The sequence below is a fragment of the Canis lupus genome, chromosome 26 (genome assembly GCF_011100685.1).
Source record: "Canis lupus familiaris isolate Mischka breed German Shepherd chromosome 26, alternate assembly UU_Cfam_GSD_1.0, whole genome shotgun sequence".
Lineage (NCBI taxonomy): Eukaryota > Metazoa > Chordata > Mammalia > Carnivora > Canidae > Canis > Canis lupus.
In genome coordinates, this window is record NC_049247.1 from 29,875,094 (window position 1) to 29,890,144 (window position 15,051).

General features: G+C 48.7%; 2 protein-coding genes across 4 annotated transcripts in view; both read right to left on the bottom strand.

The window, feature by feature from the left end:
* CDC45 (cell division cycle 45) overlaps window positions 1-15,051 on the bottom strand; it is a 32,657-nt gene that overhangs the window by 7,982 nt on the left and 9,624 nt on the right. For 2 of the 3 annotated variants that reach the window (XM_038575898.1, XM_038575897.1), the window contains exons 6-14: window positions 14,520-14,575; window positions 12,854-12,902; window positions 11,483-11,544; window positions 9,971-10,021; window positions 6,979-7,098; window positions 5,287-5,418; window positions 4,780-4,878; window positions 3,889-4,050; window positions 97-235 (exon numbers count right to left, since the gene is read on the bottom strand). In XM_038575898.1, the coding sequence (XP_038431826.1) occupies window positions 97-235; window positions 3,889-4,050; window positions 4,780-4,878; window positions 5,287-5,418; window positions 6,979-7,098; window positions 9,971-10,021; window positions 11,483-11,544; window positions 12,854-12,902; window positions 14,520-14,575 (870 nt within the window). The remainder of the gene's footprint in view (window positions 1-96; window positions 236-3,888; window positions 4,051-4,779; window positions 4,879-5,286; window positions 5,419-6,978; window positions 7,099-9,970; window positions 10,022-11,482; window positions 11,545-12,853; window positions 12,903-14,519; window positions 14,576-15,051) is intronic. The other variant, XM_038575899.1, reaches the window with a different exon arrangement.
* Window positions 7,677-9,150, bottom strand: DNAJA1 (DnaJ heat shock protein family (Hsp40) member A1; the record flags this gene model as incomplete). Its single annotated transcript, NM_001252143.1, is given in 1 exon segment — window positions 7,677-9,150. A coding segment is annotated over 1 exon segment (1,194 nt). The 3' UTR covers window positions 7,677-7,833.

Consider the following 15,051-nt stretch of genomic DNA (forward strand, 5'->3'; position numbering starts at 1 on the left):
TAGGGGAGGACACAAGATAGTCAGAGGGGGCTGTTGGCAGGCATGGCCTGGTACCCATCTGTTCATGGGAACCCATCTGTCCATGGGAAGGCTGACCTCCATGAGGGAGCAGTAGAGGAAGGGCCCCTGGGAGATGACAAGGTTGGTGCAGAGGCAGCTGGCAATGGTCTGCTGTGTGGCTCGCAGCTGTTTCTTGGCAAGTTCGAGGCCATGGTAGAGCTTGTCCAGGTTACTCCTGTAACAGGGCAGACACACAACTTCAGCACAGTCACAAATAGAACCTTTGGTTCCTGGGAGGGTATGTGGGTATGAGTTTTATTCTCTTCTTCCTGAGTTCCCTTTCAAATAAAAGGAAGGATTAGGGGTGCCCGGGTGGCTCATTTGATTAAGCGTCTAGACTCTTGGTTTTGGCTCAGGTCATGATCTCAGGGTTGTGAGATCGAGCCCCATATCAGGCTCCATGATGGGCATGAAACCTACTTAAGATTCTCTCTCTCTCTCTATCCCTCTGCACAACCCCCTGCTCATGCTCTCTCTCTCAAAAGAAAAAGAAAGAAAGACAGTTAGACAGAAAGGATTAAAACATGTATAAATTCACAGTGACCAACATGAGAGGTGAGAGGGGGTACTGGCATCAGAAGACAGGAGACTGAAAGCCAAGAGGGAAGACACCGCCCAGCAGGTCCTGGAAAGTGCCCAGAGGGCTCTGACAGAGGAGTGGAAAGGGCAAGGGCAAAAGGGAGGATATAAGGGACCCTAACACTCGATGGATGGATTTTTATCCACCCACCTCCACCCCAGAAAGGAGCGTTCTCCTCTAAATACATTAAAATGAACTCTATGGAGAAGGGCACCCAGAAGTTAAGAGTCCCAAAGTGTTATATTGGCTCCCCACCCACCAAGATAGAAGCAATGCCTTCTAGCCAGTAGGCTACACCCAGAGACCTAAGGCCTCACAAGGCTTCCACAGTCCCTGTCTTGAATGTGAGTACCACCAGATATTTAAGAAATGCCTCCCCTGAAAAAAATGACCCTATATGAAACAGAGATAATTTGGAGAACAAAATAAAACTTAAAATGAACTCTAATTAATATCTTCAAAGAGATCTGGGGAACTAAGACATTCATAAACCACTAACAGGATGCCATGAAAAAGGAACAATCAGAAACTGGAAGTGTTTGTGAAAAGTAAAGTGACTGCAAAAAATTTAAAAATTCACTCAAAGACTACAGGATAAAGAAGCTTCCTTCACATTGATAACAAGACAGACGTGGAAAACATAAGTCAAAATCAGAGACAGAGTATTGTTCTAGGAAACCAGGAGAAAACAAAAAACACTGATGTATGTGTGAGAGAAATAATAAAGAAATAGTATAAAAGCATTCCCAAGCTGGAAAATCTGTGGCTTTGGATTAAAAGGGCTCACCTGAGAACCCAATACAACCTATGAAGCAAGATTCACCCTAGACATATCACTATGAAATCACAAAACACTAAAAAGAAAAGAAAAAATCCTACAAGCTTCTTTAGGTGGGATGGGTATGCATTTACAAAGAAATAAGAACCAAGATGGCTCAGATTTCAATTAGTACAACTTGCTGCTAGAAGGCAGGATAGACATACCAGTTGATAGAACATTAATTGAGAATCTGGAAATAAATTCCCACATTTATGATTTTCAACACAGGCACCAAAATGATTCTGCAGGGGAAAGAAGTCTTTTCAACAGATGATGTTAGAACAATTTGGATGTCCAAAGGAATTAAGTTGAACCCTTGCACCAGACATAAAATTTTACCTCTAATGAATCATACATCTAATGTAAATTTTTTTTTTTAAATTTTTCTTTATTTATGATAGTCTCACAGAGAGAGAGAGAGAGGCAGAGACACAGGCAGAGGGAGAAGCAGGCTCCATGCAGGGAGCCCGATGTGGGATTCGATCCCGGGTCTCCAGGATCGCGCCCTGGGCCAAAGGCAGGCGCCAAACCGCTGCGCCACCCAGGGATCCCCATACATCTAATGTAAAGGCCCAAACTATAAAACTCTTAAATGGCTTTTTAGATATGACACATTAAAACCATAAGAAACAAGAATAAAGATAAACTGGACATTGATAATTGAGATTAAAAACTTGGGGTTCAAATTCAAACTCTCATACACCGATGATGGGAATGTAAAACGATGTAGTCACTTTGGAAAACAGTCTAGCCATTATTCAAAAAGTCAAACAGGGATCCCTGGGTGGCGCAGCAGGATCCCCGGGTGGCGCAGCGGTTTAGCGCCTGCCTTTGGCCCAGGGCGTGATCCTGGAGACACGGGATCGAATCCCACGTCGGGCACCCAGTGCATGGAGCCTGCATCTCCCTCTGCCTGTGTCTCTGCCTCTCTCTCTCTCTGTGTGACCTATCATAAATAAATAAAAATTAAAAAAAAAAAAAGTCAAACAGACTTATCATATAACCCAGCAATTCTACTGTACCCAAGAGCAACGAATGTATCCACACAATGTATCCATGTGTACTTATGGTGGCATATTCATAACAGTCAAAAGGTAGAAACTACCAAATGTCTGTCAACTGATTAATGGATGAATAAAATATGGGATGTCCAAACAGTTTTATTTGTAATAAAAAGGAAAGAAATTCCTTCATGTTGCAACACGGATGAACCTTGGGAATATTAGTCTAAGGGAAAGGAGCCTCAAATTTATAGACCAAGGATTGTCTGATTCCATTTATATGAAATGTCCAAAATAGTAAATCTATAAAGATAGAAAGTAGATTGGTGGTTGCTTGGGGCTGGGAGAGATGGGAGATTTGGAAGGTGACGGCTAAGGGGAGCAAGTTTTCTTTATGAGGCAATGAAAATGTTCTAAAATTAGGTAGTGGTGATATTTGTACAACCTCGTAAACATACTGAAATCCATTGAATTGTACGCTTTAAATGGGTGAACTACATAGTATATGAATTATAGCTCAGTAAAGCTGCTTAGAAAAAGTATGCTAGGAAACAGGGCCAGGAAACCCCAGAAAGCCTACCCTTACATTTTTTTAACACTGCACAAAGGCAAAAGAAAGGGCAGTTCTCTGAAGTTCAAAAAGCTGTCTGAATCATGCCTCCCCCGAAAGACAGGGAAGCAAAATTCACACACAAAAAGAACAACAGACAAGAACCAAGGTCAAATCTTCTCAAAGTTACTATCAGTAAAAAAGGGATAAGGAGCCACTGAGCATCCCTATGGACAATGAAGTATTCTAGAAAGATGTGCCCCCAAAAGGTCAACACTGTAATGTTCTATTTCAAAGCAAACTAAGAGACATTAAAACACAAAACAAGGCATCTCAGGAAATGAGATAAGAAAAATTAGAAATAAAAGGAAAATAATTGTTAATAAAGATTAGAAAAAAACACAAGGATGAATAAACACCACAAATAATGCCTAAAGAGGGAAAGGAGGTGAAAAAAATTTTTAAATCAAAAAGAAAGGAGATTAGGGATGCCTGGGTGGTTCAGTGGCTGGGCGTCTGTCTGCCTTTGGATTGGGGTGTGATCTCGGGGTCTGAGATTGAGTCCCGCATCGGGCTTCCTATATGGAGCCTGCTTCTCTCTCTGCCTATGTCTCTGTCTCTCTGATGAATAAATAAAGTTTTTAACAACAAAAAAAAGGAGATTAAAAGGATTCAAGAGGAAGTGACATATTAAAGATATTAAAGATGGATAGGAAAGGTGTCACATGCACCCCTGGTTCTGACAAACTGTGATTCAGTTTCTGCAGAACATAGTCATCCCCACACCTGGGGTCCCTGTGATGTGCCTCCTGAAGAGTGTTAGGTTGAGATCCAGAGGTGGCCTGTGGGGAAAGCAGCCCACAGCCACACCCACTACCTGGAGAGACTGTCAAGAGCCTGGATGAAGTTATCTGTCCCTGAGTCATCCTTCTCGGGGCTCTCCATCAGCGACATGGTGGCAAAGGCCACATCGCTGGCCAGGAACTTATGCTTGAACCCAAAGTGAATGCTGAAAGTCTGCACGCGCATGTCCTTCATCCTGCAGTGGGAGGAAGCAACACTGCTGTTATCCCTGCATGCATGTGGGAGTGCTCTCAAGTTGTGGTGTGCTCTCACTGCCAGGCCAGGCCAGCAGATGTACTAGTGACCTTCCCTGGCCCCTGCTAAGGCTCATGGCAAGACCATTCTGGTCCCAGAATGCAGAAGACCTGACATCCTAGACCTGTAATCTGGGGCACTAAGAGCCTTGTCCAAAGCTGTTCCACTGGTGGGGAGCAGAGCAGAGATGTGTATGTGGCCCCCTCCCACATCCCGGGATACTAGGAGCAGCCACAGCATCTCCTAGGCAAAGCTTGCCTGAACCTGGCTTCAGGGGGCCCTTCCCAGGGCCATTGCCTGTGTTCAGTGAGTGATAGATCAGGTCAACCTAGAGGTCTGCATCTTGGCCCCAGATGTAAGGACCTGGACTTCTCTAGACCCACTTTTTTTTTTTTTTTTAAATCAAGTAATTTTACTTATTTTTTATTATTACTATTTTTTAACTTTTTTTTTTTGGAGTTCAATTTGCCAACATTTAGCATAATGCCCAGTGCTCATCCTGCCAAGTGCCTCCCACCCCACCGGACCCACTTTTAACCCAAAGTTAAAAGGCTAGTGAAAGGCTAGACAGGATCACACTCATTTGTGCTATCTTGTTTTTGCATTGCTTTAGGAACATGGTTAAAGCTGAAGCCTGAACCAAGCTTAATCCAGAAAAACGGGAGTTTACCCAAATTTATTTGCAGACTCTTCGATCATCTCCCGCAAATTCTCCTTCAAGGAAATGTCCATGGACTGGAACTTCTGCTTCACCTGTTTCAAGGGCAGGCTGGAAAGATGACAAGCGCTGGTCACAAGAGGGACCTGGCTTTATTTTATTTATTTATTTATTTTTAAAGATAGATAGATTGATTGATTTATGATAGACACAGAGAGAGGCAGAGACACAGGCAGAGGGAGAAGCAGGCTCCACGCCGGGAGCCCGATGCGGGACTCAATCCCGGGACCCCAGGATCACGCCCTGGGCCAAAGGCAGGCAGAGGAACCTGGCTTTAGACGGAGATTGCTCAACACCAGTAGGATGGAGAGCATGCAAACAGGGGATCTTTAGATGATACTCTGGAGTCTCCAGGTGAGGCGCTTCAGGTAGAAACAGGCAACCGCTGGATGTTGGTCACAGTAAAGGGGAGGGACCTTTTCCTCAGGGGCTGAGGGGCGGGCCAAAGTGGTCACTTACCCCACGTCAGCAAGGAACTCCTGGAGCCGCTTCTGTCCGTGCACAGACCAGAGCTTGAACCTGGCCGCAGTGTAGCAAGTGTTACACAGGCTGTCATGGAGGGACCAGTGCTGGTAGAGTGCCAGGCGGAGGCTGGGTCCAGTCAAGGAGGTTGTGGCTGAGCGGCGACCCACGGCTGGCAGTGCATGGCCCCACCCGTCCCAGGACAGCCTGCCTGCACGGCCAGTCATCATATAGGTGACCTGGAGCTCTTTGACCTTCTTAGCTTAATTTGACCCACACAGAGAGCTTGTAAGGGGGTATGCACACATCATTATCACTGTTGGACTGATGGGGAAACTGAGACCCAAGGGTTCTGAGATACTGTGGTGACACTGAGTCCTCGTGGCCACACAGGCAGTCCAGGCTGTCATCCCATCTGCTCCCCGTGTGCTACACCTAGCTCGGCCCTACCCCACAGCAGACCTCTGCTGGGACCCCTGGAACAAAACCTCCGTCTTCACCCTTCTTCTTAAACATGCTCTTTACTGCTGGTGGGGCTGCAAGTGTGGCTGTGCGTGAGGACCGTCCTGTACTCCCTCCTGCCTCTCGTTCCCTATTCTATGGGTCTCAGCAGGATGCCAGGCTGGCTCTGCCTGGATCCCATGCTCACGCTGGTGTCCTGACACCACGTCTGCCAACACACCTGCCCTGAGGCCCCGCCTCTAGGCACACGGTGGGCTCTGTCCTCTGTGCTGCCCGTCCTGATGGCTGGGCCCTGATCCCCAGATGTCATATGTCAGGTCCTGGTGGGATCCCCGTCCTGGGAGCCTAGCTGCCTCATATTGGCACCTCTTCCTAGACCTGTCTAAACCCATGTTTATTGGTCTCCATCCATCCCAATAGGCACAGGGCAGCCTCACTCCTGCCATCACTATCCATCACAGAAACAGCCAGGCCCCAGCCATGCCTTACACCTGTGGGCACCACAGTCTGTCTCCCCACAACCAGCAGCCTAGGGACCTTTTAAGCACGAAGTACTGAACTCCCCAACTTCCTCAATCTCCCACTGCCCTAGGCCCTCTGACCCTTGGGCTGCACCCATCTCTCCAGCCACTTCCTCAAGCTCACCTCAGGGTCTCTGCACGGCCACAGGCCTGGCTCAGGCTGTCCTCTCTCCCATGGAGTGAGTCTAAGTCTCAGCCTGAGATATGGTCTCCCAAAGGCCTTTCCTGAGCACTGCCACCCAACAACCTTCTGGTTACTCCATCAATGCCCTACCTTCCTCTCATGAGACATTTGCACTCTAATCATACGCTGACTTACTTCTTCCTGACTGGCTTGGCAAGAGTCTGCACTCATCGCCAAACCACCTGGGCTGCACAGGTGGGCCCTACCATGCACTTGCCCACACGTGCCAGGCCCATGATGATGATGCGTCTAAGCAGCGCTGGCATTTAGGAGCCAAGCCAGACAGAGGAGCCAGGACAGAGCTTGCTCCCCAGGCCCTGGTGCTCTGGCAGAGCTGGAGAGCAGGCCAGGGCCCCATTCTCACGGCAGCCACAGCAGCACAATCCAGGCCTGCGGCTCCGCAGCTCTGACCACACCATGCACAGGGGTATGTGGGAAAGGTCTACAGAGGCGACCAAACACACAGTGCACTGCTGAGCAAAACTGAGGGAGGGTGCCGGAGGGCCTGTGCTGTAAGGATACTCGTATTCAAAGGAGATCCGAGTACAGTCCACAGAGAGGGCGTGCTCCTCATCCTCATTCCGGTGGTTGTGCCGGGACACGTGGCGCTGCAAGATGCCGACGTCGGTCACGTACTTCATCCTGGAAAGAAAGCCCCGCCAGCTGCCTGGGTGGGCGCCTTCCTCTCACACACGGCCAGGCCATGCGGCTTCCGGGGGGGCCCCCCCTCACACCACACAGGCAGTTCCTGCCAGGACTGAGGGAGCTCCGGCACCACCGTGGAGAAGCCAAGTGTGGCTATGTCACGAGGGCCTGGAGGCCGGGGGTGTGAGGAGACAGAGCTGGAAGGAGGGGGCACTGGCTGTGCCGTATCCCCCTTGCACTCTTCTCTGGGCAGTGGCTGTCCTGCCCTTTACTTATTTGAGCCTCCTGACAGCGGGCACTAAGGGAGGCCACGGCCTCCCACCCATCCACCACAGTCAAGTGGACAGACCACATAGTGCCAGTAATCCCAGCAGAGGGTGTGGGTCCTTCACAGGAAGTGCTCCCGAGCACAGCAGGAGAGGGCGGACCCCAGTCCAGGTCTGCCTGCAAGTGCCCACTGAACAGGACAGTGACAGCGAAGCCTCACCTGAGGGACTGCCACAGGTCGGGGACGGTGCCTGGCACTGTACACACCCCATACCATCCTTTTTTTTTTTTTTTTTTTTTTTTTGAGCTTTTATATTTGAGTTTATTCTTCATTTAACTTTTAAAACACTACTATAGTTGAATATTAAAACAAAAACAATAGCAAGTAGTGAGCTATGATTATAGTCCTTCACTCATCCACTACTGCATATAAAATGCCAGCAGCAGTGTTATTCACCGGCCCCATTAAGAAGTCTGACACTGAACACCACCCCTAGGATGATGTTCATCATCCTCATATGCTTCCCCATTGTAATGGCGCCGTCTCTCCTGATTGGGATCAAAGTCCACAAGTTCTACCTGGTCCATTTCATCAGTCTCTTCTACTTCCTTCCTCTCAGGTAGGAGTTTTTCCAGCAAAGAAAGTTTATCAGGAGAGAGAAAGCCATTCTCGGGGAAGTTTACCTTAAATTCGATGATTAGGCGACCCTTCTCATATGGTCTACGATAAATTGGCATGCCTTCATTTAGCACACACTTGATATCCCCATGCTTGACAATCTGACCTGGATGAGAGGTGATGACGATGGTTCGGTTGTCAAGAGTAGATATTGGCTTTTGAAAGCCACACAGGGCTTCAACCAGCTGTATATCCATACACATGAAAAGATCTTCTCCTCGTCGAGTAAAAACAGCATGGTCCTTCTGATCTAAAACAATGATAATATCTCCTGGTTCCAGTCCTGGTTCTTGGTCTCCCTCACCATGGAATGTTATCTTCTGGCCATCTTTCATGCCTTTGTCAATATGCACCTCTAGAATCTTCTTCTCTCGAACGATCTTCCTTCCGTTGCAGCTTTTACATCTATCTTTAGGACTGATCCGTTCCCCATGGCCCTGGCACTCCATGCACACAGATTGAATTTGCTGAACCATTCCAGGTCCTATCTGATGAATTCTTATTTGCATTCCAGTACCTCGGCAATTGGGACAACATTCGACTGCTCCTTTCTTACCACCTCGGCCTTCACATTTATCGCAAATCACATTCTTTTGCAGAGCTAGTTTTCTTGTTGCGCCATTATAGAGATCTTCTAAGGTTACTGAGAGCTGATGTACAACATTTTTACCTCTCCGTTCTCTCTGCATCCTGCCTCCTCCTCCAAAAAACATATCAAAGATGTCCATGGGGGAGCCAAAACCACCACCAGCTCCACCTTCTTTAATTGCCTGTTCTCCTCCTTTGTCATATAATTCCCTTTTCTTTGCATCAGAGAGCACTTCATAAGCTTGAGAAATCTGTTTAAACTTCTCTCCTTCATTTGGATTCTTATCAGGGTGGTACTTCAAGGCCAGTTTTCTGTAAGCCTTTTTCAATTCCTCCTGGGTGGCATTGGGTTTGACCCCCAAAACATCATAGTAAGTGGTTTCTTTCACCATTTTCTACAGCCGGTGAGAGGGCCGAAGCCGGTGTGGGGGAGCGGGAAGGGGCGCGTTGCTGGGCGCAGCTCGGGCAGCCGCCGCTCCTCCGCGTCTCACCGAGCGTTCTGGAAAGTTCCCACCCCATACCATCCTTAACAGAGAAGGGGGAGTGAGGCCCAGCAAAGTGTCCAAGCCTGTGAGACTCAGAACCCTCCTGGTCCCCGGGCTATACTGCAGGATCTGGCGGGCACAGTGGGGTGGGAAAGGCAGGAAGTGGGGACATAGATGGCTCTGCAAACTATACAGTAAGTCCAGTAGGCATAAAAGCTGTGTCAAGTAACAGGCCAGGGTACCCTTGGACGGGTTAGGGTATGGGTCCCTCTCGATTCCCTTAGAGGCCCCACCAGATGGCCACCAGAATGGAGATGAGAGGGGGTGCGAGTACCCCATGCTTCCTAGGTGTCCGCATTCTGGGGTAGCTCTTCAGCTCTCTATCAGGAATGACAGTGAGCACCAAAGCCTGCCCACCAAGGGGCTAAAGAGGACTTGGCTCCATGCCAGTCCTTTTGGCAGTCCTTGCCAGCCTTCCCCTTGCCTTTGAGGGCACACTCACCATCCCTGGCAGGACTCCTGGGGCCCTCGCCTCCTCCTCCCAACCCCAGTGTCCACCATGGAAAGACCAATGGAGAGGCGGGAGACTGAGCTCCCTCCTCTCATCTCTGGCTCCATCTGGTGGGCTCCCTGAGAGTGGACAAAGCATCCACACCAGGCCACACACCATTCCACCACAGGCCTGGTCCTAAGCCCTTACTCAGTGACGAGGATCCAGGCCCAAGGCCAGCTCCCTTCTCAACAGGGATCTGCCACCCATCTTCCCACTGCAAACTTGGGCTGCAGCCAGGCCATGCACATGGCCACAGCACAGGCCAACCTCAGACAGGCTGAGGGAGCACATCCTTACTGGGTGATCTTGTCTTGTACCCACTGGCCTGTTAGTCCCACGATGGCCCACCTGGAAAAGAAGAGAGTCACAAAGTTTACAGGCACGTCCTGCCAGTGTGGCCTGGCCCAGCCCACTGTCAGACAGGCAGTCTCTCTTCTGCAGGGTGTAGAAAGGTTACGGGGCCAACTCAGGGCTCCTGGCACAGTGTCACAGTGGGAGGTTTCAGGACCCAGGAGGGATATCTCCCAGGGCAAGGATGGCAGGCCTGATGCTATCTGTGTCCCAGCTGACCCCACCATCCTCCCCACTCAACCCGCTAGAAGGTGCTAGTGGATCTTGGCAGGTCATCTGCCCCTCTGAATATGCCCTTCAGCACAGCTGACCTTCATCACGTCCATGTCTCCGTCTTGAAATGGTGAGACACAGAGCAACAGCATTTAGACCTCTCAAAGGCCTTCCAAGGTCCTATCTCTTAGCTTTTTCTAGAGTTTTCTGGAAGCATTTCATGGGGGGCATATTCTGACATCATTCTAAACCGGAGGAGCTTGTTGTGAGAGGGCAGTCAAGGGTGCCCCTGAGCACACAGCAGGTGCTCACCAAAGGCTCTTCATTGCTGATGTGGCTGTGGCAACAGGGCACAGTACAGGGCTCCCACCTGGCCTTACTGTAAGATCTCTTGATGCACAAACTGGCCCCTGTGCCAGGGCATGGGATTGTCAGTCTATACCATGGAGGAGGATCTGAGGCTAAGAGAGCTGAGCCAAATATCTGAGGATGACAGGCAGGCACACAGCCGGGCACCAGCTCAGGGGGATGACAGAGCACCTCTGGGCTTAGGTGTGGCCAGTGCCTTGGTCCTGGCCCAGCTCCTGGCCCAGCTCCTGGCTCTCCTGAAACCCCGATTCGGCAAAGACCATTAAAATCCCCACCATGGGCTCAGGGCCGAGAAGGGCCTCCCCTCCTCATCTCCTAGAGAGAACCTGGACCAGAACAGAGGGCTGAGGGGGTGGAGCAGGCCAGACCTATGCTTTCTTTGCTCAGACTCTGGGTTTAGTTTCTAAATCAACCTAAGTTATGCCGAGCACTCATGCTTGTGGCCCATGTAGCAAACTCAGAGGTGGGCTAATGGGCATTCCTGTACCAGATTTCACCGCATGCCAGGGATGCAAAGATGCTGACCTAGCAAGGGCTGCTTTGTTCAAATCTCATGCTCCTTCTGTTACCCAAATTTACCAGGCAGCAAAGGTGAGCAGTAGGGTGGGAAGGGTAGAGCTGTAGTCAGGCCCCACCCTCGATCCTCTGCACCCAACAGTGCTCCCTCCATTTTACGCAGGGGTTTGTATGTAGCCAAGAGCCTCATAGGAAGAAAGCAAGGGCTATGCAAATTCCCAGAAAGGGGCTGTGCCTGATATTCCTGGTGGGGACTACACAGTGATGTCTTCCTCCAGACCCTGTTCTCACTGTGGGAGGACAGAGCTACTTGGAGAAGGAAGCCCTACACAGTACTGGTCTTGACTGGGGCCTACATACCATAGCATATCGTTCAAGTCCTTGGACATCATCCACGCCAAGTCGAACATCACCATGGCTGACTGCAAGACAGAAGGAAGCCTGAGGTCCAAGGCAGCTGTGTTCATGAGAGGGGTGTGTGCTGGGGCTGGGCTGCATGGCTGGGCCACATCTGAGCTGTCCAGGATCCCAGCCATGCCCTGCAGATTAAAGGCCTTCCCAGGTAGGCAAGGAAGTGTGGGTGGATTCCAAGCCAAACCGAAGGAGGAAGACAGAGTAACTCAAGTGACTTGCACTGTCTCCTCTGCTGACTAGTCATTCCTATGTGCACACTTGATTACGCAAGGGAGAACATCTGTGCTAGGGCCTCTACACATCTCACTGGGTGCCTCGGTGATACTGGGGAGGCACTGAAGCCAGAAGGTTGGGGGCCTATGTCCACATGCTCTTCTCAGCTGGCCAGCGGTCTTACATACATACTCCTGGGAAGGCTGGGCCTTAGTTTCCATTACCTGGATGTTAAAGAGGGAGGGTGCCTCAGGACCTTGGTGAAGAAGATCTTTCTAACAGGACTGTCTGCGTACAGAAGCATTTAGCTCCCTGTGAGCAGAGTCTGGGTTTTGGTAGAAAACAACAAAGGGGATTACTGCCTGACCAGAAGACTCTAAAGTCCCATTAGCCATGCAAAGCTGGGCTTCCCACCAGAGAAGATTTCCAAGGGAATGATCGACAAATACAGAAGGAACTGGGCATCTGCCTCACCACCCACCTCACCCACTTAGTCCTAGGGCAGAGCAGAGAGGACAAAAGATGATCCTTCAAAGGACGATGGGACCTTGACAGTAAAAGAGATGCTATAAATATGGTGCTCAGAGCTCAAGGCCCCAGGGCCAAATGCTAATACAAACACATGATATTTTACTGGAAACTTATTTTCTAGGGCTTCTTAAAGCCCTGAGTTCTGCTCAACACTACCAGAGTCAACGAAGTATGTTTTCCATGTGAAATTCTGTTCTGTAACACACACAGTGATAGGCCTCTATAATTCTAGAGCTTTATCTTCTTGCACAGAGTCTGAAATAGACTTGCTCGGTATTTTTGATGATGAACAAAAATAATAGCTGCTGTCCTATTTAGGCACCTAATGGGTGTGCAGGACCATCCTAACAACTGCCTTGGAAATGAGGGTAATTCTTTTTCCTTTTACAGAGGAGAAGTTTAAGTCTCAGAGAGGCTGCCCCACCTGCCCTAGGTCACACAGCGGAAGTTGTGGGGCTCAGATTCAAACCAGGCTTTTGTGGTTCTCAAACCTATGCTCATTCCTCCTCATGTTTTAGGACACTGACACCTACAGTCAGAACCTTATGGTGAAGTAGACCTATCCGCACGTACCGACGTCCCATGATACTCGTACTGTTCATAGTCGAAGAGGATGTCTCTTCTGTAACAACATAAAATGCAGGTCCTCAACAAGAAGCAGTGCAAGGAAGACAAACATTGGAAAATACTGAAACTTGACAGTACTCAGAGAAATGCAGATTAAGTCAAAGCACTCTTTGTATCCACTTATGGATCCTTTCACAGAGTGTACATTTACAAGGCCAGTAGGGAAGTAATATTGACATAAAAGGCTTGTGGCAGGGCAGCCCGGGTGGCTCAGTGGTCTAGCGCCGCCTTCAGCCCAGGTCCTGATCCTGGAGACCCGGGATGGAGTCCCACATCGGGCTTCCTGCATGGAGCCTGCTTCTCCCTTTGCCTATTTCTACCTCTTTCTCTCTCTCTGTGTCTCTCATGAATAAATAAAATCTTTAAAAAAAAAAAAAAAAGCCTTGTGGCAATGAAAGACATAAAACGGCATAGAATAGTCCTAGAATCCCACTTCTAAGAAATTATTCTAAGACAGCAATTCAAAGAAAGCAGGAGACAGCAGTATGTGCACAACGTTGTTCATTGCAGCCTTATCTGTCATGGCAAAATACTGGAAGTGATCTCCAGTTCAAAAAAGGAAGGGGATTGGCCAGGTAAGTATACTGCAGTTTATAAAAGCTATTTGGAACCATCGAAAATGGTTATATTAAGTGAAAAAAAAAAAAAAAAAGCAAAATTAAGTATATATTATGATCCTATAAAATAGGCAATTTGCACAAGTTTGGATACCCCAGGAAGACTGACACATAGCCAGAATCTCTTCTGATCAGTGAATACGGATTATATTCACTTTTCTTTCCTTATACTTCCCAAAATGGTTTTTCATTGTCCTTCCTTGAGGGGGTGGCTGAGGACAACACCCTCAGTTCAAACAGCAGAGGTCTTCAGGGACTGGATCCAGCAAGGAATTCTCAGCTCAACAGCCCTGCTACATGGTCACCTCAAGCTATAATAACCTTTCCAGGGTTTTTTTTTTTTTTTAATTATTTTAGAGTATTTCACTTAAAAAAAAAAAAAAGAAAGAGAGAAAGATTTTACTTATTCATTTGAAAGAGAATGAGTGGGAGAGGGAGAAAGAATCTGAAGCACCGAGCACAGAGCCAGATGTGGGGCTCCACCCACAACCACGAGATGATCTGAGCCAAAACCAAGAGTTGGATGCTCAACCGACTGACCCACTCAGGTGCCCCTACGGCACTTTACTTTTTACATTTGCAATATGGACAGCAATGATGGATAGTTCAGTTTCCTTTTCATACACTTTTTTTCTATGAAAACTTTCACACAATTAGCATCTATCTCATTTATAAAGAACTTACAAATAAGAGTACATCTGGAAAACCACAAAAATAAGAGACAATGGGCTATCACCCCTAACAGCATGTATTTGGGAGATCTCTGGGCCCAGTCCTGCTATTCGTGAGACCACCAGGTGATACAGAGGGGACCCAGAGCTCTTCTCCAATGCAGGGGCCACATGCTTACTCCTGGAGCCACCAATCCAGAGTTTCTAAACTAAATTATTCTCAAATGGGAGAAAAAAAACTTTCCAGTTCCCATGGAAAACACAGATATCCCCCAGGGATCGTGAGCTCCGTGACACAGGGTACTGCTTGAAGTGCACACTCACCTCCGAGCCTCCCACTCTCTTCGCTGTCTCCTCTTCATGGTTTGTGCCACTACCTCCTGATGCAGGGACAAAGAGAACAAAAGGTTGAACAAAAAAAAACAGAATTTTATCCCTGTAGCCTGAGAAGTTTCTGATTAGGCAGAAACCATTGGCACAGAGCCCCAAGGAAAACATGGATCGTTCATTCCCATGTCCTGAGCTCAGGCTGGTCCTAGAGGAAGGAAATGAGGTGGGCAATGGCCAGGACCCCTCTGGCCCACTGGCACTGAGGATAATTGTGGACAGGAGCAGATGCTTCCCCAGGGCCTGTTCACGCTGTAGCTGATGCATCCGCCCCATCTGTCCACACCAGCCTTCCACTGCCCCCACCACTGTGTGATCTAGGTGAGGCGCATAGCCACTTCATACTGGCTTCCCCTCCTGATTAACAAGCACTACTATTTCCTACAGCCCTCCATGTACCAGCCACTATGCTAATTTTATAGGCACAATCCATTTAGTTCTCACAGCAAAGGCATGAGGTAGTATGACT